The following is a 27,582-nucleotide window of genomic DNA, read 5'->3' as shown; positions in this document are numbered from 1 at the left end:
ATTGTCTTTACTGTTTCCTAGGCTCTGGTGATGCCGCTGAAATTCCTGGATTTTATTTTATCTTTTCTCTGTCTTTGCCAGAGTGAGAATCCCCGGTTTATAACCCCTTTCAGGGATGTGTTCGCTGAGAGACAGGCCTGTGTCTGAAAGGAAAAGCTTGGCTTTGGGCACTTGAACTGTCTGCATGCCATGGGACGGTTGGCTTCTCCAGTGTTCACAAACCATCTATTTGATAAGTGTTCCTCCTCCAAGGAATGATAAAACAAGCAGCCAGCCCTGATGCTCAGCCCCTGTGGTGTTAGTAGCAGATCTGCGCCCCATTGTGTATAGGTTCAAATATAGTTCAGTGGTTTATTTAGTGGTTTAGATGAGTTTTTTAAGTACTTTTTGTCTTTTAAATTTTTCCAGTGTAGGGGCTTTCTTAAAGAGAGGAAAAATACTGAAGGAAGTTGTACTGAGATCTTTAATTTAGTGAGGTTGACAGCAGCTAAATGGTGAAGTGGATAAAGCACTAGGACTGGAGTTAGGAGGTTGTGAGTTCCAGTCCAGCCTCAGACATACTCAGCCCTGTGATCCTGGGGAAGTCACTTAACCTCTGTCTACCTCAGTTTCCTCAACTGTAAAATGGAGATAATGATAGCACCTGCCCCCCTAAAGTTGTTGTGTGGATCAAATGATATAATGTTTGTAAAGGGTCAAGCACTCAATAAATGTTTGTTCCTTTCCACTCCTCATTGACAGCAGGAGGATTCTAATTTGTCATATCCAACGATCAAGTGAGATAATAATTGTAAAGCACTTAGCATAGTGCCTGGCACATAGTGAGCACTTTATAAGCACTAGTTTGCACTCTCTCTCTCTCTCTCTCTTCCTCTCTCTCCCCCCTTCTCCCTCTCTCTTCCTTCCCTCCCCCATTTTCCCTCTCCTTTTCCCTTTCCTTCTCTCTCCTCCTCCCTCCCTCCTTCTCTGTCTCAGTCTGTCTCTTTCTCTCCTCTCTCTCACTCTGTCTCTCTCCCTCTCTCATCTCCTTCTCCCTTCCTTCTCCCTTTCCTTCTGTCTCTTCCCTTCTCTCTTCCTCCTTCTCTCTGTCTCTGTCTCTTCCTTTGTCTCTTTCCACCTCTATCTCTGTCTATGTCTCTGTCTGTCTGCTTTGTAGTAAATATTCAGTTGTCCATAACTTTGGAGCTATTAAGACCTCAGAGCCCATCTGGTTCCTAAGACTGATTTCCTAAGTCAAACATGGGCTGTGATCTGCATTGGTGGAAGGAATTTATAAATTAGGAAATCCCAATCCCTTTTAAATTGAAGTAATATTCTCACTATTTAGCTAACATGTTTATTTGACTCTTAACAATAGACTTTTATAGTAATATAGATTATTATTTGTTGTTATATTTATATTTTCCTCTAGTTACATTGAACACAAAATTGAGCATTTCCTACCATTATAAGCTGCTACAATTAGCAGGAAATGCAACACACTTATTAAATTCAATAATTTATAATAGAAATATTGAGACTAGAATAGATGAGTAATATATAAAGACTATATAATTTTCAGTATTTAACACTTTGGAATCATAATACCTCTTTAAAAAAGCACAGTGATGTTATCCCAACTTACCTGTCATAATCCAATAGCAGCAGCATAGTCTAGCAGATATAGAACGGGTCTCAGTATCAAAAAGACCTGGATTTAAGTCTAACCTCTGACTTTTTATTGTATTAATTATATTACGTTAAGTAGTATATTCATATTATTATCATTATAACTTATTGGCTGTATGACCTTGGACAAGTCACAACTTCTCAATGCCCCAGGCAATTCTCCAAGTCTATACATTACAGAACATTTGCCTTTTCCTCATCCTGGGCTCCTTATTCCAATGAAAGAAAGTACTTCAAAAAATTCCCAAATCTCCCAACCCAAAGCATTATAAAAATGGTAACAAGGGTCTGTTTAAAAAGAAGGGAACCAGGGAGTAGACAAGTACATTGCCTGAAATTAATTAGACAGATTTTTTTTTGTGGTTCCCTGAAGTTACACCAAACGTAATAGCTTTCAGTGTTTTTGAACCAGGTAATGAAAGTGTGTCTGCTCATTTTTCTATTTTATATCATTTCACTCTCTACTTTTCTTCCAACGTGCTCTACCTCATGCTGTTTCATATAAAGAGCACAGATGGAACATCCTACTTGACCATTATTTCCAGAATCCCTCGGTTCTTTGAACTTTTGCTATTCCCAACTTTCAGATTTTCATTTGCAGGTGATTCCCATCACCGTTTTCCCTCCGCTACTATACTAGGGCTACTGAGCATCTCTGAAGAAAATCATAAAAATGAGATGATTTTCCTCACTCCTATTCATGGTTTGCCTCCTTAGCTGAATACTTGTGGCTGTTGGAACTTCTACTCATATTGATCACATCCTCCACAGCAACAATTCCAAATTTTTTTTCCCTCATGCCCAATCTCATTCTACTCTGTCCCCCACCCCCACCCCATCACCTCATTAACAGAAGTGCTCTAGCTTTTTGCTTCAGGGAGAAGATGGCGACCAGCCAACCTTAGCTCCCTTGGTTCTCCTTTCATGTTCCTCATCACTTCTCAACTTTATTTTCCATTTGGGATGATGGGATTAAGAGGTAGAAAGAGCCAGTTCAACACCCCTTATTTTGTAAATGAGGAAACTTGCCTAAAATCATACATGCAGTCAATCAACAAGCATTTATTGTCTACTATGTGCCAGGCACTGTGCCAAGCACTGTGGATGTTATAAAGTAGCAAAAAAAAGGATTCAAACTCAGATTTTCTAACTTTAGAACTGGTACACTTTCTAATAAGCCTTTCTGCCCCTGGTTACAGAGTAAGCATTCTTACTTATTATAAAGGTCAATGCCTCTATTGATGACCTTGATACAATCTTTTAGTACAGACTAGACTATAAGCCCTTCTAGGCAGCTGGGTGGCACAGTGGATAGAGCCCTGGGTTTAGAATCAGGAAGACTCATCTGCCTCAGTACAAATCCAGCCTCAGACACTTACTAGCTGTGTGACCCTGGGCAAGTCACTTAACCCTGTTTGCCTCAAATTCCTCATCTGTAAAATGAGTTGGAGAAGAAAATGGCAAACCCCTCCAGTATTTTTGCCAAGAAAACCCCTAATGAGGTCATGAAGAGTCAGACATGACTGAAACAACTGAACAACAACCACAACAAAATAGGACCTTCAGAAAGTATCCTTTCTTCATGTTCACCTTTAATCTCTCATGTTGAAAAGTACCAGGGATTCTTCCTCTCTACATGTAATTATGTTCCCTAAGCCTAGAAGGCCTCCCTTGGATCTTCGTCTCTCCATATCTACCTCCAATGATTTCATTACTACATGATTGACTCTTCTTAACTCCATACAGTCAGACTCAGGATCATAGACATGAAAATGGAAGGCACCTCAGAAGTCATCTAGTTCACCTCCACCCCCACCCCCACCTGCATTTCACAGATGGAAATTGAGGCCCAAAAAGATTAAGTGACTGTTCTATAGTCCACAGGTAGGAGGTACCATCTGAAATTAAAGCATAGGTCTGCTTATTCTACTCTGTTAAAACATCTCAGTCAAAGGTCACCATTACCAAATCCAATAATTTTTTTTTTTTTGGTCTTCAGATGTATTGACTTGTCTGCAGTTTTATTTTTTTAAAGCATTTTAGCATTTTAGCCCATCATTTCTACTGCCCACTGGACATCTCTACCTTGCTGTTCCACCAGTATCTTAAATTCATTATGTCCCAAATTAAGCCTCTAATCTTTTCTTCCCAAGTCTATTCCTCTTACTGCTATCACTTTTTCTGTCTTTACTATTTACATTGTCTTCTCAGTAACTACCATTTTTCAATCTCTCTTATCTCTCTTATTCTGCTAATTGGTAGGTCTTGTTTAATCCACCTCTAGCATAGATTCCATTACGACTTTCTGTTCTGTACCCATTGTTACTATGCTAGTAGAATCCCTCATCACCATCCTATAAGACAGTTATGTTGGGTTCCTAACTGGTCATTCTATGTCTACTTTCTCCCAATAAGATTTTCCTTATTCATAGATCTGATCGTATCACTTATTGCTCATTTTCCTCCCGTTGGTTCTCTACTGCCTAACAAGTATTTTTCCATCTCTTTGACTTCCTCAGTATGGTAATGCCCTGTCTTTCTAGTCTTAAGCTCATATTTATCTTCTCTATGCACTTGCTGCTGGATTTCTATTTGTCATTAAATGTGCATTGCACTCTTCTGCTTACAATTTCGCTTCTACTTGAAATGTCCTCCCTTCATCCATTAACTGCCATATTTTATTTATGTTCTATATTATCATACTTTATTATACTGTATCATACCATATTATACTTTAGTATACTATATTAGTTATATATTATGGCAAATCATATCATGTTGTCTTAATTATATCATGGCATGTTGTGTAATGTTGTATTGAACCATGGTATATTATACGTTGGGTCTATGATTACACTGGTACAAGGAACTACCAGTGAGAAACTCTACCAATGCAGATCAATAACTGATTTCTCTTCAACCTATGACTTTAAAGAATTACCTGAGGCATGAAGAGGTTAAGTAACTTACCTAGAATCTCATGGCCAGAGTGTGTCAGACGGGTGGGACTTGAACTGTCTGAGACTTAGACACTGGCTCTCCATCCTGTCACCACTATGCTTCCCCACCTTTCCCTTGGCCTGTACAACTCAGTTCAAATTCAACCTCAAGACACTCAGTCATTTCAGTACTTTCCTTCAGACCTCACATAATATTTTATATTATTTTGTTTTTGCTTTTGGCTGAGGCAATTGGGGTTAAGTGACTTGCCCACGGTCACGCAACTAGTAAGTGTCATGTGTCTGAGGCTAGATTTGAACTCAGGTCCTTTTGTCTCCAAGGCCAGAGCTCTATCCACTGCACCACAAATGGATTATCCACTGCCACACAATCAATAAATGATTTAAACTTTGGTCTTCCTGATTCTGAAGACCCTTCTCTATCCACTGTCCAGGGTTGGGGAACCTGTGGCCTTGAGGCCCTCTAGGACCTCAAGTGCAGCACTTTGACTGAATCCAAACTTCACAGAACAAATTCTTTTATTAAGGTAGAAAGGTAGTGACTACCCCATACTGTTTCTTAAAAGCAAATAGCATGCAATAATAAATACAATACGTGGAAAAAAAATGTATCTCTCAAGATAGCAAGCATCATCTTAATTATACTTCTAATAAATTGGGATTTTGTTATTTTAAATAATAGTTAATTTTTCAAAACCATAGCCAGCAGTCAGTATGTGTTGACTTCGTGTTGAAGTTTTTTTTTTTTTGCTTGAAATAGTCTCCTCATTCTTCATCTTCACAATGTTTTGATGAAGCCTGATCAGGAAAGGAGAGGAAAAAGAGGGCAAGGTTGAGTTTAGGGCAAGAAATAGACAAGTGGGTGAACAGACTCTGTTGGATGCCTCTCAAGTGCTAAAATCTATCATGTTTGACTGTGTGAGCCAGAAAACTGCCAAATCAAGCTCAGCAAATGAAGTGTTTTGTCCTCAATGCCCTTTTTTGTGACTCTCCCTCAATTTCTCACAACTTATTCTATCTTTCCTTCCCTCCGAGATTCGAATCAGACCTTTTTTCCGCTTTTATTTCAGTTGGCAATTCCTGGGATTTCCCCTCCTTTTCAATTATTTTGGGGATTGAGAGGATTAATTTAAAGTTTTCTCTTGAAATATTTCTAATGGTATTACAGTTTTGGATAGAGAGTGATAACTTCTACCTCTCTGCTCTCCAGCAGCTGAAATTAACCAATTCCAATTTCACGCAGCCGTCATTTCCTTAAATTCTATCTTCCTAATTAAATATTTTAATTCCTGTCCTTCTGCTTGGCAGTGGCCCAGACTTGTTATCACTCATAAACAGACTAAACTTAATTTTTTTTCATTTAAAAATAATTAAAATGAAGTTTTTCCTTTAAGAATACTTAAACACAAATATGATTTATGTGTTAATGTATTTCTTGTCATTATATGATTTAATAAGAGCACTTTAGCAGCAGGAATTGTTAAAAGACACTCCAATGAGAAGGGGAAGGTAGTGTGGTCCATCATTGGGTCATTGTGAATTTTCCTGTCTTTGAACTATCAAAGTAATTTTTCTTCCCTTACAAAACAAAACAAAACAAAACAAAAAACCAAAAAAACAAAAAACAAAAAAATTTACTTTGCAGAATTATAGGTTGTCAGAGTGGGAAAGTAACTCAGAGCACTCCTAGTTTAACCAGTAGCTAAATAATAATACCCTCTATGGTATAATTCCCCCGACAAATGACCATCCATCCTCTGCTGAAAGCCCTCTTGTAAGGGAGCATCTAGGCACCAGTCTACTTTAGGATGGTGTTAATGGTGAAGATTTGTCTTTGCATTAACTCTTAACTTGCCTCTTTGCAACTCTTACCCATATTCCCTAGGGCTTAATAGTACAATTGTACCTTCAACACATGACAATCCTTCAAATTCTTGAAAACAGTTTTCATTTCCTGTCCTAGCCCTACTGCCCCTCTCAGCCCTCCAGATTAAACATCAATTCTAATTGTCTTTCAATATATATCATTTTTTCAACTGATCCTTCAATCAGTAAATCACATCCCTTGGATTATGCCTATAGAAGTCCATTCCCATAATTCTACCCAAGCAACAGGACAGTAATTACAATGTAGACAGGTACATAGATAAAGGGAGAAAGAGAGAGAGAGAGAGAGAGAGAGAGAGAGAGAGAGAGAGAGAGAGAATATAGAGATGGATAGATATAAGCAAGCAATACTGTCTCTGTCTTCAAAGGCAACAGCTATAAGCAAGAAACATAGCCCCTACCTTCAAGGATATTATATTTTGAAGAGGAAAGACAATATGTAAAGGAGACCTGGGAAGTAGGGTAGGGATGGAGGGGAAGGGTACTCGTGAGGGAATAAAGAAGTCTAGAGAGTTAAGTTGTGAGTGAAGTGAAGCATAACTGGGACCCCTTCTCAAACAGTGGTCCAGGCAGGCAGTCACTGATAAGTCAGGATAGTAAAACCTCAGGATGGGAGTTTCTCCAAGGTCACATGAAGTGAGGGAGCATCACATGTTGCAAGCTAGAATCTATCTTGGGGTAGGAATAAAGCTCACCAAAGTACTTCTGGCATGGTGCAGATAGAACTGAGAAGTAGTGAGGGGAAGCCCCCATCAAAAGCTAAGTTTAGGTCTTTTTCCTAAGTAATAAGACCATAGAAGGAAAGAATATATGGGAGCCAATATTTACTCCTGGCTGTACTCTTCTGGAAGAATGATTGGAATGGATTATAGTAAAGTCTAGACTTTGCAGAGAAGGGCAGAAAAAAATAAAGACAAGAGAGAAAAAGGAGAAAATCCTAGAAAAGAACATACTGGCTTCTAACTTCTTAACATCTTTCAATATGTTTCCTTTTCTCCACTCATACAGCTGCCAGGTACAGGCCGTCATCACCAAATTTGTTGCTGTTCAGTCATTTCAGTCCTGTTTGACTCTTTGTGACCCCATTTTAGGGTTTTCTTGGAAATGATACTAGGGTGCTCATCTCCAGCTCATCTTACGGATGAGGAAACTGAGGCAAACAGGGGAAGTGACTTGCCCAGGGTCACACAGCTAATAAGTGTCTGAGGCCAGATTTGGACTCAGGAAGATGGATCTTCTTGACTTGAGGTCCGACACTGTGCCACCTTGCTGCCCTCATCCCTGTATATTTGGACTGTTTAGATAGCCTACTGGTTAGTCTTCCTGCTTCAAGTCCCTCTCCACTTCAGTCCATTTCCCACTTAGCTGCCAAAGTGATCCTCCATAAGCACAAATCTGACCATGTCACCTGCTTACTGAATTAACTCCAGTGACTCCCTGTTATATCAAAGACCAAATATAAAATCCTCCGTTTGGTCTTTTAAAGCCCTGTATAATCTGCTCCTTCCTATTTTTTCAGTTTATTATTATTTTTTTTACACTTTATTCCCCTCCATATACTCTTAAGTTCTAGTGACCTTCTTAATATTCCTTGCTCATAAAACTTCTCTGTCATGACTACATCCCTTTTTACTGGATGTCCTCCATTCTTGAATTGCTTTTTATTTTTACCTCTACATCTGGGCTCCTTGGCTTCCTTCCAGACAGCTCAAATTCTATCCTCTGCAAGAGCCCTTTCCCAGTCATCCCTATTCCCTAGTGCCTTCCCTCTGAGATTAACTCCTATTGACGCTATGTATATATCTTATGACTGTAGTTTGAGTGTTATTTCTCTCATCTCATTAAAGTTTTAGCTCCTTGAGGGCAATACCTTTGTTTTTGTCTTTTCTAGTATCCCTATGACTTCTAATATTCTCAGGCATAGAGTAAGTGCTTGATAAGTGTTTGTTGTTATTGATGATAATGACAGTGATGGTGATGATGATGATGATGTTGACTTTGAAATAAAACCACCGCCTCTAGAAAAGAGAGTGGATGACCAACATGCCAGTCTGATAGAAAAGCGGAAATCTTGACAGTGGCGAGCTAGTTTCCTTCCTTGGCACACATAAGACAGACAAGGTCATTTCTTCTTTGTAGAAGGAGGAAGGGGCAGCTAGGTGGTGCAGTGGATAGAACACCAGCCCTGGAGTCAGGAGGACCTGAATTCAAATCCAGCCTCAGACACCTGACACTTACTTGCTTTGTGACCCTGGGCAAGTCACTTAACCCCATTCCCTAGCAAAACACACACACACACACACACACACACACACACACACACACACACACAGAAAAACAAGAGTATGAACTTTACAGTACACAACACCCTTCCCAAACTAAAGGAAGGAAAACAATTGTGCTATGTTAGTCGTAGCTACTGATTTCTCCTAACAAAGACAGCAGCTTTTCTCCTCTTCTGAACCTCCTAAACATGGAGAGTAAGAGGCTGTCCTCCACTGGTGTTTCAGTTGGTACATTGTACACTACCAAAGCTGCAGACTTAATGATGAGAAGAGGCAATGTTAGAGAGGCACATGAAGCCTCTTTGTAGAAGAATCATACAGTTCCATGAGTCAAGTATTCCTGGAGATCTTTCCCTTTGGGTCTGTGTTTGTTACCTCCTGTGCTATATGTGTCTCTGGGGTAGTTGCATGTAAAAAATTATCCTATAAGTTGCTGTGGTCTTGAGCAGAGAAGCTCAAAGGGCCAAGGAATGACAAATTTATGTTCTAGGGTTCATGAGAGCTGCATTCTTCAATGATACCTTTGAACCCTTCCTGAAAATCTCAGTCAATAAGATATTTTAATTGATCAATGAATTCTGTGAATCTTAGATTGCTTTATGACTTGTAGAGAATGTACGCAAAACTAAGTATTCTTTAGTTGATGAAGTTCATATTGACTTCCATTTCATCATAGATTTAGGGCTAGAAGAGTCCACAGAGGTGATGTATTACAGTCTTCTCATTTTGTCGAGAATGCTGAGGCCCAGAGAGGTTTTGACTTCCTAAGACCACAAGGAGGAGATAACCAAACCTCTGCCTGCTGGGGCAGCATTCTTTCCGCTGAATCTCACTCGGTCACCTAGACTGGCAAGATGTTTTTCATGTATCAGTGTGCCCCATAAATTCAATATAAAAATAACAATGCTACCATGTTACCACATCATTTCTCAAATAGTATATAATATAAGATAATATTATAGAGTATATATTACATGATACATGATATATAATATATAATATCAACATGGATTTTCCACATCTTTAATGACATACTGGTGTAGTTTCTGTTCTCTAAATTCGACAAGGGTACTCTCAAAATAGTATGCTACTCTATACACTTGAATACTAGAAGGATCTGGAATTTTTAATTGATAACATATCTTCCAGTGTATGAGCTCTCTCTCTCTCTTTTTCAATGCATACACATATACACATACATATACATATACCTATACATGCATATATACATATACATACACACATACACTTATATATATGTACACTCACATATATATGTATATGTGTACACACACACACACACACACACACACACACACACACACAGATGTCAACCTAGCTATGATTTAGTAGGTGGTTCCTAAGGCCTGAGACAAGTCAAGTCAAGTGACTTCTCCAAGGTCACATAACTTGTAAATGTCTGAGGTGGAATTTGAACACAGGTTTTATGGACTCTAAGCCCCATGTGCTCTCCATTTTCAGTACTATTCTTAAACATAATAAAGTCCTTCAACATGGTTTAATAACACTAGCTCTTGAGTATCTTCAATTCATTCTTTATGAAAACCATATGCTTTTAGAACTAAGGAGAATCTGAGATGAGAGGTCCTAATGATGATTTAAGCCTCCTGAGGCAACTCCTTTCCCCAAAGGACTCAGCTGATTCCAAAGCACTGATAACATTTCTGCAGGTGTGTTGACCGAATCGGAGATGAATGTCATCCTATTTTTGTCTTTCATGAAAATCCTGTTTCTGCCTTGTCTTTGTGTCAGGTTCATCAGTATAAAAATGATAACTGCTCGTTGGATCTCTGTTCAGGAATGAGATGACCCCTGTGGTTTTCTTTCCTAGGAGAGCTTCTCCTGTTCCTTTAGGGTGTGAGACAATTGCCAGTTTCTTCATGATGACTGGCAGAACCGGACAGCTCTTTGTACTGCAAAGAAATGAATCACAGCCTCTAGTGGGGTTGAAATGCCAAATGAATGTATCAGCACTTTGTACTTTTCAAAGTTTAGTGTGAGGTGGGAGTTGTATGCAATCATGTACACGTAAATGTTTGCATGTTAATTCTAAATATTATTGGTTTTTTTTTTCACTCTCTTTCTAATCAAGTATCCAGAACATTGTGATACATTGAAAAACAAAAACAAAAACATCATACCTTTAGTTAAAAGAATTTTGGAGAAAGAAAGCTGTTGGGGCAGACTTCTTTGAACTAAGATTGCTAGAAGTGAGAGGGAGGGCACTTCCTTTGATGAAAATTAGGGAAAACAGTACACAAGTAGCCTATATAGGCATAAAGGAATAAAAACTATTAGTGGTATGAGTAATATCATCCTTTTTTCCTGGATTTACATCACAGGATTTTTCAGTTAACTTTCTAAGTATTCTGGAAATAAAAAAAAGAAAGAAAAGAACAGCTAATTGCTTGCATTTTCTTCTGTCCAGAACTTGAGATCTCTGTAGGTTTTATTTCCATAGCTGATTAGCATTCTGAATAAATAAAGAGCAGAGAAGTTTGGTTACAAGAGATGGGGAGAGAAGGAATTGAAAAGGAAAACATGTTCTCTGATTTTCAATGAAAAAGAAATCCTTTGCCTAGATAGAGAGGTCTCGATACACCCCCTCCCATTAGCCTACTCTATTTTGTTTTGGCATGAGTAAACACTTTTTTGCCCCTCGGGAGAATGAATCTTTATGAAATATCAGCACGTGTAATGAGCCCCAGATTCCGTTCCATTAAGGCTAAAAAAATTATTAATTTAATAAAATTGTGTCCGATTAGGAACTAGTCTACTACGTTTCCTAAAATCTGTTCAGCTCTTTAATATATCAAGAAATTGAAAATTTCTTACTTCAGAGACTAGGGCATAATTAACTATGTCATCTTTCCCAAATATTCACACACACACAGACACACACATAGTCTTTTTCAGGCTGAGAATTGTTCCTCATCTTATTAAAATACAGGTCCCCCTTTATTTCTGTCTTTACTTTTACTATGTAAATGGTTTCTAACTGCTCTTTAGCCTATTCAGTCAGACAAAGAATGAGTTCTGTAACCAAAATGAAAAACCCTTGCTAACAAAAGGTTGGTCTTAATGCTGCCGCTGCTGGAATTGACAAGAATTTAAATGTACAGCTAAAAGGATGCTACAGGTTAAATTCTCTTCTAGTGGACTAATGCATTCATGCTTAAAAGCAAACTACTGCAATGGGACCAGTTGCAGGCATATAACAATCAAAATACTTATGAATTAACAGTACCCATAACCCAGTCAGTGCCCTTGGAAATATGATGGTTTCTGGTGGCCTGCAAATTTTTTCATTGTACCTAGGGTCCTTTGGTGGATCTGTGAAATACGATCAGATCCTGTTTGCTGCTGCCATTGATGAAAAAAAAAAAAGATTAGGGAGGTGCTTAATGCATATTCTAAAAATCTAAACGTGAGGGGCAGCTAGGTGGCGCAGTGGATAGAGCAGTGTCCTTGAAATCAGGAGGACCTGAGTTCAAATCCAGCCTCAGACCAAACATTTAATACTTCCTAGCTGTGTGACCCTGGGCAAGTCACTTAACCCCAATTGCCTAAAAATTTAAAAAAATAAAAATCTAAACATGAAAGATTCCATAACTTTTCAAAAATGTGATTTATCATGAATAATCAATATTTCAGAGAAATATTTGTGCTTTCTTGGCAATCTGTGTCCCTCCCCTCCCATAGTAGACATTTCTACTATGTTGTTCTTTAAATGTTTGTGAATAGGATTGATATTAGGTTATACCTCAGGTAGATTAATTTGTGATCTTTTTCTTGAGGAAAAACATTCTAGTTCATCCCTGTTTTGTTGTTTTTAAAATCCTAATTAAATTAACTGAAAGAACTTTAAAATCTAAGACTACAAACTGTATTTTAAATGAATCAGAATTATTTGTTTTGTGACATTCAAGTTTTGTTCTTTGATTGGGTGCTCGCTGTTGCATTTCTATTATGTTCTGTAACAGATTACTATGTAATCCTATAGACTCATTCTGTTTCTTTTTTTTTTCCTGCCACCTAGCCACATAATAAGGGGTTCTGTTTATTTTTCTGTCCATTGAAAATATTTGGTCTTTCCTGTCCAAACAGATGAGGAGATTTGTAGTATCGTTAGAAATCCTCATGTTTCTAGGTCATGGGGAATAATTACCAGGTCACTCCTCTTCTTAGTCCAGAAATGTTTAACAACAAGACATGGGGAACTCCAGTTGCTTTTTTTTTTTTTTTTTTTTTTTGCCTGGCCTGTGATTTTATTGGTATGGTGAACCTCCTTTAATGATATAAATCAGAATCTTTAAATCTCAGATAATTTCCTGGAGGTACTGAGAGTTTTACTGGTTTACCCAGTCATGCAATCATCTATGATAGGCTATACTTGAACTCTGGACACTGAGGCTAGTTTTCTGTCCACTACACTACACTTCCTGTATGTATAATAAATAAAAATCATGCCAGAGATTCCTTTCCATCTTTTCTTCCTCATCTTATTTTCCCGTGGTTCTTTTCTCTCTATAGAACTTCTCCATTCTACTCAAAGAAATTAAAATGAGGATCAATGAGGGGTGGGTATTAAAATGGTACATAAACAGGATTAACACATCAAGCCCAGAAAAAACAGGCAAATTCTCAGGTGTCTTCTCAATTGATTACAAATGACAGATAAGTTGTTGGGTGTAGTGTATAGATTCAGGGACTAGAAATCAGAAAACTTAGTCCTTGTCTTAGCCCATAGTCTTGTCCTGGTTTTGTCATTTGCTGACCATGTGACTTGGGCAAGTCTCTGATCCTGAATTTCCTTTTCTGTAAGATGGAGATAATATCTACCCCTCCTACTTCAAACTGCTGTGTGGCTACAATGAGATAAAGACTATCAAAGTTCTTTGTGTATTATAAATTATTATGCAAATGTATTATTGTTGTGAGTAATGATGTGATTCTTACTATTCTGAAAATGTACTTGCAATTGTGGATCTGGGTCCATTGGTGCTTACTGCCACTGTGATCTTGGGCAATTTATTTAATCTTTTGGGGTTTCAGTTTCCTCATCTGCAAAATGAGGGGGTTGGATTATATGGATTCTCAGGTCCCTTCCAGCTCTGAATGTATGTTCTCATGATCTTTTTTCTTCTTCTAAGAATTGCAGTGTATCTGACTTTCAAAACAACAGGGCATTCGTTGAGCACGTACTGTGTGCTAGGCACTATTGTTAAGTGCTGAATTTTTTTCACAAATGTATTTGAGACTCCATTAAGTATTTACTTTCCCGTCTTAAATATTCTTATGAATTAGAGTATGTGCAGTAACAAAACACATTAAAGATACAAAGTAATATTTTCAATGATTAAATTATATTTTATATGCAAATCACATATATAGGTGACAGGGGTATGGATAATGAGTTATGATGCATTGCTAAAAGATGTGCTTAGTAAATAATACGACTACTCAGACTCATTCCCCTGATCTCTGTTATTCCACAAAGTGGCTAATTTAATGTTTTATTTATGGGTTGATATTTAAGCAGTCAAGGAGGTGTAATATGTAATTTGACCACCAGATGGCACTGCAGCTACCAAACAGAAGCCTACTCCCCATTCCTCACCTCTCCTTGACTGGCTGGTGACAATGATGACCTCAAGTTCATTTTAAGTCTGGCAGTATAATTTGGAATAGACCCCAAATTACCCAAAATGCTAATCTCTCTTTAACCCACTGAACCATTCCATTGACTGGTATCTCCATCCTCCTGTCCCCTAAAACTCTTAAAATGATTCATATTTAATGGCCGTTTTATGTATTAATACACATTCAGGCAATATAGGACCCTCAATTAAACAATTCTTCAAATAGTAAGCTACAATATCTTTGCAGCGTGGGATATTGGCTCTGTCTCAGGTATCTCTGAACTTGTTCCAATCCTCCTACATCCCGGGTCTTCCTACTCTCTCTTTCCTTGCATTCTAGTACACAATACCTTTACTTCTTCTCCAGTTTACAGATTCCCTGAAAGGATTTGCAAAATGAGGCCTGTTTCCACTCTTTAATATTTGTAAAGGGCTTAGCACAGCGTTTGACACACAGTAGGTGCTCGAGGAATGTTTGTTCCCTTCTTCCCTACTCTGTTTCCCCCTACTTATGGCTACTGAGTCAGTATGCCTCTGTCTTGCCGTTTGCTGCAGGGGCAAGATAATAACGGGGTTCTGCAAACAACTTGCCTTTCCTGTTTCTCTGTGTAAGTCTACAAAAACTCCAGGTGAAAGTCTCTTAAAGAGCAAAGGAAATGAAAACTCAAGGGCTCTGAGACAAGTTGTATCTAAAAACATGTTCTAACTTATACAAATCTCTGTGATTCTTTTAAGTTTTTTTTCACCCTAGTTCTCCCCCTGAGTTCTTAGAATGCTTTTGTTATTGTTCTCTCGTTTCAGTCCTGTCTAACTCTTCATGATCTCATTTGGGGTTTTTTTTTGGCACAGATATTGGAGTGGTTAGCCATTTCCTTCTCTAGCTCGTTTTAAAATGAGGAAACTGAGGAAAACAGGTTTAAGTGACTTCCCTGGGGTCACGCAGCTCATAAGTATCTCAGGACAGATTTGAACTTAGGAAGATGAGTTTTCCGGACTCGAGGCACAGACCTCTATCCGCTACGCCACCTAGGTGTCACCTAGATTACCTATAAATATTCAAAAAATATTCAGTTCATTATTGGGAAAACCTCATAATCTAGCAAGATCACATGAATCTTTGTACTTCACCTCATCACCACCCTCTGTTGCTCTGTTTGAAGGGTGGAGCCATGAACTTCAAAACCTCCATTTATGGAGGGAGCTCAGCTCAGACACCTCATTTCTTATTGGGCTATCCAACTTTGGGACTTTTCTGACTTTTCTCCTGGGCAGGGACTATCTAGTCTCATATTTGTATCCCTAGAGCCTAGCACCGTGCCTGGAACATAGTAGGCACTTGATAAATGTTTATTCACTGTCTCAGTATATGCCATGTAATAAATTCAGCTTGCAACTTTTTTTTTTTTTGGTTTTTCCTGGGCACCTTGTGATAGGATTGAGGCAGTGAGACATAGATGACAAAAGATCTAACCTGGGAATCAATAAGTCCCAGGTTCAAATTCTGCCCTTATACTTACTGGTTGTATGATCGTAAGAGAATCATTTAATTTTTCTGAGTCTCAAGCTATTTTCTGAGACTATTCTGGACATTAGTAAGGGGAGTTCCAGGACCAACAGAATCATAGGTCCTTAACATGTTAGCATATAACACTATACAAACATACATATGTATTTATATTATATGTGTGTGTGTGTGTGTATGTATATACTTGAATGATTTCTGAATAACACTTACTACCAAGAATTAAATACATTATAAAAATAATACCATGGTGTAGTAGAAAGAATTTTGTATTTTGTGCACGTAAAATTGGACTTGAAAAACCTGTGTTCAAGTCTTAACTCTGTTACTAACTACCTGTTTGTCCTTGGGGAAGTCACTAACCCTCTGCAAGAGTCAGTTACTCATCTGTTCATGCTAGTGCCTCATCTCTGTTAATTGCTATATATAATATATATGCATATATGTGGTAGTGTTATTGTTTATTGTTCTCAAAAAGGACCACAATGACAACACTATGTTGGAGTTAAGGAACAGTGTATCTGGCTATGGCTGATCAGACCAGTATGAGCTCAGAATGCTGTACCATAGATTGGGCACAAAAACTCTCTCTCTTTCTGTATATGTATATATGTGTATATATGCATATATATGGGTATATATATATATATATATGTATATATACACACACATGTATACATACATATATATATATACACACATACATATCTTGTTTATATAGCCATTTGCATAGCCTATTAGACTGTGACCTCTTGATTGACTTACTTGGATGACCTCTAAGGGACCTTTCTAGCTTACAGTCTTATGATCCAGTGATCATAAAAGTCCATCAATATTCATTCCTTTTAAGTTTCTTTTTGGCCACCAGTTCAACCAATCTCTTGAGGGATAGTGGAGATCACTGGTGTCAAACTCAAATAGAAGTGGGGACCCCTAAACCTTTTTATGGGCTGTATATTGACTTAGAAAACCATATATTAACATTATCTATGTTCAATTATATTTTGACTTATTTTATTAAATATTGCCCAATTACATTTTAATCTAGTTTGTGTTTGACACTTCTGGTGTAAATTATAGGTAGATTCTAAAAATGGCAGATTCCAGGGACAGTCTATAAGTTAACTCTGTATTCATTTCACTCTAGGCTAAATTAATCTATCTATCCTTTCCTGTAAATATTGGAGCTGAGAAAGGTCGTCTTACAAGCATACTTTACCTAACATCTTGCCTGAATTCCAAGAAATCAGAATGCTAGGCAAAAGATCAGTACAGGGGGCAGTTAACTCCCTTAAAATAAGATTTATGGATGTTCATTGAGCCATATAAAAATGATGAACAGAACAGTCCTTAAAGGAATTATCACTACTGGGGTGCAATACCAGTTCAGATCCATGCCAGTGCTCTGATTCATGTCTTAGGGAATTTTCTGACATTACGGAGGTTTTTTTTTCTTATTTTTTTTTAATGGAATTATGGTGTGAATTGGTTGAAGACTTTAGTGATGTTACCGAATATTAGAATTATAGTCCACCTTCCCTACAAGATGGAAATACTCCAAGAGAGGTTAAATGAAGTGCCCAAGGTCACAAGTAATAAGTAGCAGAACTGAGGTTCAAACTTTGGGGTTTTCTGACTACAAATTCAGTACTATTTCTACCATGCTATTTTCCCTTTCTATAAAAAAAAAAAAAGTAACTTCAAGAAGCTGGTTTTTCCAAGCATAACTTTATTGTCTTGGGACAAGGTGCTACCACCTCCTAGAAAGAGGGAATAAGAGTACTTAGGAACCTTTGGGGAGAGAAAAGACAAATTAACTTGGCTTTGCTATTAGTTCAATCACTGCTGCCCATAAGTTTACAATCTAAATTAGAAAGGCTTGTTTAGGAATCCACTCTCATTTAGGTTTTGTCAGATATCCCAGGAAAGGCTCTGCCAATATGCACAGCTCCTCATGATGTAGTCTTTCCTCCTTCAGAGCCCAAAGAGATAAATAAGATTTTCCCAGGGTCTATGGTAACAGGTGTTCCCTGGGAAAATGGATTGAAAGTTTGCTTGGGACCCTTGAAATCCAAACTTATAGCCTTGGCTCAAGTTAAGAGGGAAATAACAGCAGGGATTATCTTCAGTTGTTTACCATAAAGTTGATTCTATCTCTCTCCTCTCCTCCATCCCACCCCTGCCCTCTGCCCCCTGCCCCTATTAGCTCAGCTCATCTGAAGCTAAGTGAATGATCTTAGGGTAATAATGGCCTTATGTCTCACAAATATGTCCTAACATGACCAGGCTGAAGGACAGCTCACATTTCCAGACATGTCACTGTCTAGACCAAATTTCCTTTGCTAAGTGATGTGAGCCTGTGGATAGTCCAAAAGGAAAAAAAAAATGAGAAGCCTGGCAATGGTATAAGGAAAAGGTTTATTTGAAAAACGGGGGAAAACCATGGTTATACAATTTTCTTTTGTAATTACTTTCTAATTCATTGTACAAACATATGAGCGAAGCTGATAACTATTCAATATTTTCTCCCTTACGAGATCATTTCCTCCTATTTATATTTTTTATTGAAATAGGTTAGTATTTTATTGTACTTTTAAATATTTTTATTTTGTGCACATAAAATAAAACTTTGTGGTTCCTATTTTCAGTAATTTATCTTTTTCTCTTCCAATTTATGTTTTCTTTCCTCATGTAGAGGGTTATTACTACAGGAGAACAGCCGGTTCAAAGAAGCCTTGCATTACTATAAACTGGCGATTGGTAGCAGACCTACATTAGCTTGTAAGTAATATTAGAATACTTAAAAATACTCCTTTTCTTCTTATTCTAGGAAACTCAGCTGTAGGGTTTAAAGTTAACATAAAATCAATAAATTAGGACATTATAACCAATTTTAAAGAATTTTATTAATCCTCAGAAGCAGCTATTTTTGTAATATTTCATTAGTAATTCTCAACCTATGCTAAATTACAGGTTTTTCTAATTTTTGAATCTTATTATGACATCTATGCAGTTTTCAGATGGATGTTCCTCATTTTGATTGTAAGCTCTTTGAGACAGGACTATGTCTCTCCACCTTCTGGAGCCCCACAGAGCTGGGTACATTGCTAAACCCACGACAGTAGTTCAATGCAATTGGTTTCCTTTGGAATCCTTTGTATTTTCCTTATCTATTTCAAATCATTTTTTTTTTTCTGTAGAGCTTCACCAGATAAGCTCCACCAGACAGTCAAATGGATCTACACCACACAAAAAATTAAGAATCCCTGTCATGAAGTCATTCCCCAAACAGTAGAAATGTTACCTCTAACTAATAGAGTAATGTTGTGTAGTCTCAGTATCAATGCTCCATTTAAGCTTATATTTCCTTTTGTTTTTCCCCTAGCTGCATATTTAAATACTGGCATTATTCTCATGAACCAAGGGAAGACTGAAGAAGCCCGCCGTACATTCATAAAATGTTCAGAGATCCCTGATGAAAACTTGAAGGATCCTCATACCCATAAGAGCTCTGTTACCAGTTGCCTTTATAATTTGGGAAAACTCTATCATGAACAAGGTCGCTATGAGGTCAGGCCAAATGCTTATTCATTCTCTCTCTCTCTCTCTCTCTCTCTCTCTCTCTCTCTCTCTCTCTCTCCCTCTCTCTCTCCCTCTCCCCCATCCCCCTCCCTCCCTTCCTCTCTCTCCCCCTTTTTTTTTTTTGGTCTGGGTCTGTGATTTCATCAGTATTGGTGAGGAAAATTCCCTTTATAGCTTAGATGGACAAATGTTCTGCACCATGGGGACCTATAGAATTGCCTGGGCACTGAGAGATTTATTGACTTACTCAGAGTCAATGTCTAGTCTATGTCACAGGCAGAATTTGAATCTAGGCTGTCCTCACTCCAAGTTTGAATGTGTATCCATCATAGAGAAATCGGCGTGTAAGTAAATTTAGAACACTTTAAAATATCCTCTTTCCTCTTCTTACTCTGGAAAACTAAACTGTGGTGCTTAAAGGTAACAACTCTCACTGGAGTCTGCTTTGTAGTATTTTATTAGTAATGATGATGCCACCTCTTATTACATTCTATATTATTGTTCAGACATGTTTTAGTCATGTCCGACTCTGTGATCCATTTGGGGTTTTCTTGACAAAGACACTGGAGTGGTTTGCCATTTCCTTCTCCAGCTCATTTTATAGATGAGGAAATTGAGGCAACCAGGATTAAGTGACTTGCTCAGGGTCACACACTTAGTAAATGCCTGAGGCTGGATTTGAACAATGGAGATTAGAATCCTGATTCCAAGACCAGTGCTACACCACTTTGTATAAATCCAATCTTATATAGAGATTATTATGTTTGCTTTACTTTCTCCATTCTTCCCTAGCCCTAGGGTTTTAACTCTTTTGAATTCCCTTCTTTGTTAATTTCGAAGTCATTAAAACAGTTCACAGGTTCATGGATGAGGAGCTGGAAGGGTCCTCAGATGTTATGTAATCCAAGTCTCTCCTTTTACAAGTGAAGAAACTGAAGTCCAGGAACATTAAATAACTTGCCCAAGTTCACACAGGAAGTAGAGGTAGTATTTGAACCCAGACCTCCTGCCTCCAAATTCAGCATTCTTTCTACTTTATTCTTTTTATTTGACTTTAATGCTTCAATGTACTTAGTGAAAAACCTTAGTTAAAAAAAAGATCATAGCTCATAGTTCAGGTATGATGGACAGAGTTGGAATGAGAACAGTAAGATCCATGACATAGTCTGGTTCACCCTTAAAAGAAAATCAAATTTCCTAAAAGCTTGTGATAGATCAATGAGGATGTTACATTTGAAATCATAGCTTTTGGTAAATTTAGTTCATCTAGAGCACCTCTATGCTCAGTAGGTAAGAGCTGATGTGTTGTTTTTTTTTTTTCTTTTGCTATCATTGAATACTTGTTAACATTTTCCCTTTGTGATACACTTGCAAGATTTGCAAAAACAATCCCATTTGACACTTAACTGAGGGACATTTATGAATTTAAATATTTTTTTTTCCCAATTGACCTGTTGGATGCCCCGTGGAGCATTATGGCTTTAGGAGTTGTTGTTATTTCTAATTAAACATGTTTGCATTGCCATAGGAGTGATGTGTCTATACATTTTTTCCCTTCATTTGACTTTTACTTTTGTGCATGGTTTGCTTTGCTGTTTAAAAAGCAAGCAGACATAGATACTGTTAAGAATCCCTATGGCTAGCTTCCATTGCTTGCAGTTATTCAAAATTATCATGTGTTGGGGTGAGGTAGTGGGGAAAGTGTCAGGCCTTGGTTAATTAGAATGGATGACATTATCATAGAGTCATCTTATGCTAGGAACCTCTTCCTAATAATCAATTGGCAAAAAAAAAAAAGGGAAAAAGGAAAATGGAATATTAGAAAGCAGTAGGTAGCGCGAGCGTGTATATGTGTGTGTGTGTTTGTGTGTGTGTGTAGGAAAGGAAAGAAGGAGGGGGAGAGAAAGAAGGAGAGAGAGAGAGAGAGCTTGAATATAAAAGAGAGTTATGAAATTAATTGTTATTTCAGCTATTAATTTGGGCAAAACTCTAACAGCCCTTTGGTCTCTAGGGCAAGACTAAAATCTGAGAATTACAGCCGGAGGCAGACATGTACAGATTGTCTTCTTTTTTGCAATTTAACCTGATGATTCTTGGATCTTTAAGCATATGGAGTAAGAAACTAGGAATAGAGATGAGTTCTAGTCCTTATGCTGCCATTGAATCAATCAACCAACAAGCATTGATTGAGTCTACTTTATTCCAGGTACTGAGGATACATAGACTAAAGGGAAAAAATTCCTTTTAGTTAGTACATATGACAGTGGAAGAAGGCTAGTCTTGGAGCCAAGAAGACCCGAATTTAGGCCGCACTTCAGATACATATTGGCTGTGTGACCCTGGACATGTCAATTAACCTCAAAGTGATCTTGGCAGCTTTTTAAGACTATATAGAAGTTACAGAGAAGGTGCCAACCTGCATTGGTAGAGGGACCTTCCTCACCTGGGAATTCCTTATACTAGTGAAATCAGAAGTTCAGTCTCTAATTCTACCCCTATGTCACTTGAGCAAAGTGTTTAATTTCTCTTATGTTATTTCCTGAGTAGTTATTTTTAAATATCTTTAAAACTAGGTAGTTGAACTAACTACCTAGTTCTGTTTTCTCTGTAAAATTGTTTAAGGCAATGAAATATTAGTGTGACATTGATTTCATAAATGGAATACAGGGCATATTAATGCATTAACATTTTTGTCTATATAGATTCACCACCCCTGGACCATTATGTTGTGTTGTTGACATTATAAAATGTCTTAATTAATACCTCAATTTACTTGATGGAAGAATACTAGAATGTACTTGCTGGAGATATATATTTGTGTATGTATGTGTATGTATACATATACATTTATATACATCCATATCCGTATCAATATATACATACATGCATATATGGATATACACATACACCTATACACACATATAAATGCATATATACATGTATACATATATATGTACACACATGCATATATACATGTATACAAATATATGTGTATATATGTAAATTTATGGGTACATACACATATACTTATTTATTTATTTTCAGTATTTGTGATAAAATGTCAGACTTTAAGTACAAGCTATTTCTGAGTTCTATTATCAGTATTATGTGAATCAGTGAGGTATAGTGGAAAAAACATTGAGTTTGGAGTCAAGGGGACTGACTGTCTTCCAGTCTCAGCTCAAAAAATTAATTGATGTGGACCCTGAGCAGTCATTAACCTTTCAAGGTCTCAGTTTCTTCGTGTGTAAAGTTAGGGCTAGATGACTAGATAGATGTCTCTGAGGTCCTTTCCAGCTCCAAATTGTCTCATCCAGTGAATTCTGCGGACAGTTCTATTAAGAGTTTCAGTTTCAGAATTACAAAGTCGAAATGATCCTCAGAGGCTAATTCAATTCAAACTGAACCTCAGTAAGGATGCCCTTGGGCTTGGAGTTAGGAAGATCTGAGTTCAGTTCCCATCTCAGACACTTACTAACTCTGTAGCCCTTGTCAATTCACTTAAATTATTTCAGACTCAGTTTCTCCATCTGTAAAATGGAGATAATAACAACACCTACCTCTCAGTGTTGTTGTGAGGTTCAAATGAGATAACATGGAAGGTGGTTTGCAAACATTAAAAGTATTCTATAAGATGTAAGTCATCGTCTAGCTTTTGTTTAAAGCTTTTATTTAACAACAGGTATCAAGAAGGAACCCATTACCTTTTGCAAAGAGGAAGCCTGTTCAATTTTGTCATAGCTCTAACTGTTGGAAGTTCCCTGTACCAGTGAAATTGTAGGTGTAGTTCCTATTCCTATTGTAATTCTTTAGAAATATTTTCCTTCCAATAGGTGATGTAGTCAAAAGAGCCATGGATTTGGGGTCAGAGGACTGAGTTCAAATTCCACCTCCACTTCTTGCTACTTTTGTGTCCTTGGACAAGTCATTGACCATTTTAGTCCTCAGTTTTCTCATCTGTAAAATGAAGGGATTTGACTAGTTGGCCACTATGGTACCTTTCAACTCTTAATCTGTGATTCTGAGATAATAATTTTACCCGGAAAAGAGGGAGAATATGATACATGGCCTTGATTTTTTTTTAATTAAGGTAATAGAAATAGCCTGGCCCAATAGGATACTGATTATTTGATAGTCATCACAGAGGTTAAAGACATTCCAGCCTTGGAATAACTGCTCTATGAGTTTCAAACTTGAAGTGTTTCAGTCTCTTTCTAGTTTTATAACTCGTGTAGACTGAAAAAAAATTCAAAAACACCTTTGGTAATAGACATCTGGGTATACTAAACTTTTATATTGCTTCCTTTGCTATTTGGACTGGATTCTATCACTAATGAGGTTGATGTATACTGGCCTCAAAGTATAGCTCAATTTCTTTTCCCCCCAAAGGTGCTTTAAAAAAAAAAAGTAGCAGTATTGTTATTACTGTTCCAGTAGGAAGATTATAACTTTGGTTCAGGGGGTGGTTTACATCTTCTTTTCACTGAAGTGGTTTCTTTATATTCAGCACTTCCGTTGACAACATGTCCATTCTCTTGTCTCCTACATTAGGAAGCACTTAGCGTCTATAAGGAAGCCATTCAGAAAATGCCCCGGCAATTTGCTCCTCAGAGCTTGTACAACATGATGGGTAAGTCCAATATTCATCTTCTTATTGACATTCAAGGACCTTGTGATGAATTTAATTATGGGCTTGTATTACCTGTAGTTGAAATAAACTGCCTCATTAATCCCCACAAACCAAGTTGATTCATTAATGGGCCTCACCTGCAGAAGCCTAGCAGCTGAACACCTGTTCAAAAGATGCTGGAAATGAATTGAAGTATGGGATTTTCATGAATTGGACCATGAACCTAAATGCATTTTCCGAATTTTTTTTTTCCCCTCAAGAATACAATCTGGTACTGTGGGACCGTCTTTCCTAATACTTTTAACTAATAGTGACTTCTTCAAATGAATCTGATTTTCCCATCATCCAGAAAGTGTGTAAAGCCTAGTATGTAAGCTATACCAGTTTAAGACATATCAATATAATTGAATTCCTTCGCAACTTAATGTATTTTATTTTGTGATGTTTATCCAAGAAGAGGTTCATATTTCTAGACTGCCAAAGGGCACTATGGGCCAAAAAAGGTTAACAACTCCTGCCAGATGTGGTGGTACATTCTTGACATCCCTGTTGCTAAGGAAGCTGAGAATGGAGGATTGAGTTTAAAATTTCTGAGCTGCCCACATAGAGTGAAATCCAGTGCAGTGTACATATAAGTCTGGCACCAGTAGAGTGAGTTTCAAGTGGCAGAGGCCCATCAGGCACTAAGGAATGATGAGCTGACCCAGATTTGAAAAACAAAGCAAAAGAGAACCTTCATCCTGATTGGTATTTGGATCAGGCTACAGTTCTAGCCTCGGCAAGATAGGGAGACCCAGTCTCAAACAAATAAACTAAAAGAATCCCCCTGGTATATGGTGTCTTGGATGAGAACAGATTCATACTCTATCAATTTATCATACGTAGTGAGTTAATGACTGTCCCGTGACAAATTTATCTTGCTAGAATTCAAAAGACTCAAAGAGATGTGTTAACTCATCACATGACAATGGGGAGGTTCCCCCTCCCCACAAAGGTTAAGTGTAAAGATGTGCTAATGAGAAACATTTTATGAAAAGTTGACTGTGTGGAAAGTTTAATGGGGAAGGGTATTTTTTTGTTTGTTTGTTTGCTTTTTTCCTTTCTAACTCAAATCATGAACTCACCCACTTGATTGGGCTAAAATCATACATACATAGATTTATAGCTGGAAAGGACCTTAGAGATCCTTAAGGCCAACCACCTGATTATATAAATGAGGAAAATGAGGCACAGAGAGGTTAATGACTTACTCAACATCATACAATGAGTAAGTGCTTAAGGTAGGATTTAAACTCAGGTCTTTCTGACTCAAAATCCCACATTCTATATACTCCTCTAAGACTCTTGACTTCATTTACTGTGATATAGAAGAGCACCTGTTACAATGGTGATTTGCCTAAAATGTTCAGGGCTTAATGAAGAAGAATCTAATTTTTGCTTTCCCTTTGCCTCTTTTTCCAGTTTGAATCAAAAGGTAAGAATTTAAAAAATGATGAGTGATCACTACTAATCCCCATTTCCCCCTTTCATTTACTTCCTCAATTACATTTCATGTCATAGTGTTATATAAAAGTTAAAGTTTTAAAAATCCTTCCCTCATAATCTATACTTTTATATAGTATGAGCATAGATATGATATAAGACTTCTTCAAGAGGATTAATGAGAACAGTCATAATTGGAAGTCATTGTTGATGCTGTCCTGATTTTTCCATAATTCCTATATTCTTTTTTTGCCACATTTCTTCAACAGTCAAATAAAAATGATGTCAAATCTTTATCATTGCAGGGATGCTGGGAAAGATTATTATTTTTTTTCTCTTTAGTTTGATACTTAGACCTCTGAGAACTAACATCTTGGATGTTAGCATCATGTGATTGAGTTAATTACTGTTAATGTTAGTGAAAATCTGCAAAATTAATTTAAACCAACTTAACTATTTTTTGTTTGTTGTGAACTCTTTTGACAATCTGGTAGAGCTTATGGACACCTCCTCAGAATAATACATAAGTTAAATAAAATAATAAGTTTACAAAGAAAACCATTTATATTGAAATAGTTATCTGTTTAAAAAATTTGGGATATTGCAATAGGTGTGCTTTATTAATACATTAAGTAGGTCAATTCATTTAACATGTAAGCAAATTAAAATTAAACTTAATTTTAAAAGTCAGATCAAGGTGAAAGCTATCATTGCCTACAACCATAATTGCAGGAAATACTAAACTTTAATTGGAGGTTAATGAAAACAAATGTGTAATTTTTTCCCTATCCAAATTCACAGACCTAGCTGAAATCCATGCACAGAAACCTTTGGAGTCCCTGGTCCCCAGATTAAGAACTCCTGATTTAGATAAGTGGAATTTATCGACTTAGAATGGGGCTCCATATTGAGGCTGGATTCCCACTTCTGTTCTGTGAGTTAAGGTCATAGAATTCATCACACTCATCTCCAAAAAGAGATGAGCATACTCCTAGAGATTATTGTTTAAACTTTTTACTCTTTAGGAATGGTTGTTTCACTCACAGCCATTGAATGATGTTTTTTAGATCTTTGGGAGAGACTCTAAAGCATTTTTCTAAAAAAAATCTTAATTACATTTATCCTTTTGGCGATCACCATCCATTTAAGTTTGTATGAGAGATTGTCATCTGGCCCTGTTTGCAGTAAAAGCTGCTCATTGGCATTCATTTTCCCATATAACAATTTCTCATCTAGACAAATGAGTGAACTCCCCAGAGTGTTTGCTTTTACTTTGAGTATATTTTATTAGCCTACCATTTGACAAGATAAATGGCTAAGGAGATGAATTATGTTATCAATTCATCAGTTTCATTAGACTGTCAGCAGGCAGTGATTATTCTATCAAGATTATCAACAACCACGGACTTGTTTTCTAATTCACACGTTTACATTTTATTAGCACCCTGTAGAGACCAGTAATAGAGTATGAAGTGTGTGTTTGACCATATGACCTCCCTTGCCCTGCCATGTGCATTTTCCTTTCTCCCTCTTATCTCTTGGAGATAGGAAGGAAGAAGGTGGTATTTTGGGAAAAAAGAAATTACTTCAAAAGTAAGCTAGAGCTGCAAAGTCAATGATAACTTAAAATGACCAAAATGTCAAATTAAAAAAAAATCCAATTTCTTTAGTATAAAGGTTTTAAATGTCTGCCTCCCTTGTGAAGACCATGTAAAATTTTATTGGGGCAGCAATGTGGTACAGTGGATAGAGCACCAGCCTGGAGTCAAGAGAACCTGAGTTCAAATCAGGCCTCAGATACTTATTAGCTGTGTGACCCTGGTCAAGTCACTTAACTTTGATTGCCTCAGAAAAAAAGATAGATAGATAGATAGATAGATAGATAGATAGATAGATAGATAGA

At 37.2% G+C, this 27,582-nt stretch overlaps 1 protein-coding gene across 2 annotated transcripts in view; it reads left to right on the top strand.

Annotated features, from left to right (window-relative positions):
• Positions 1 to 27,582, top strand: part of TMTC2 (transmembrane and tetratricopeptide repeat containing 2) — a 521,137-nt gene that overhangs the window by 306,089 nt on the left and 187,466 nt on the right. For both annotated transcript variants that reach the window (XM_027842454.1, XM_027842453.1), the window contains 3 exons: positions 18,681 to 18,766; positions 19,371 to 19,555; positions 24,119 to 24,197. In XM_027842454.1, coding sequence (XP_027698255.1) covers positions 18,681 to 18,766; positions 19,371 to 19,555; positions 24,119 to 24,197 — 350 coding nt within the window. The remainder of the gene's footprint in view (positions 1 to 18,680; positions 18,767 to 19,370; positions 19,556 to 24,118; positions 24,198 to 27,582) is intronic.

The sequence above is a fragment of the Vombatus ursinus genome, unplaced genomic scaffold, assembly GCF_900497805.2.
Source record: "Vombatus ursinus unplaced genomic scaffold, bare-nosed wombat genome assembly UNPS02014874.1, whole genome shotgun sequence".
In the NCBI taxonomy this organism is placed as follows: Eukaryota; Metazoa; Chordata; class Mammalia; order Diprotodontia; family Vombatidae; genus Vombatus; species Vombatus ursinus.
The sequence above is the reverse complement of the archived record's forward strand: the minus strand, read 5'-3'. Positions and strand labels throughout refer to the sequence as shown.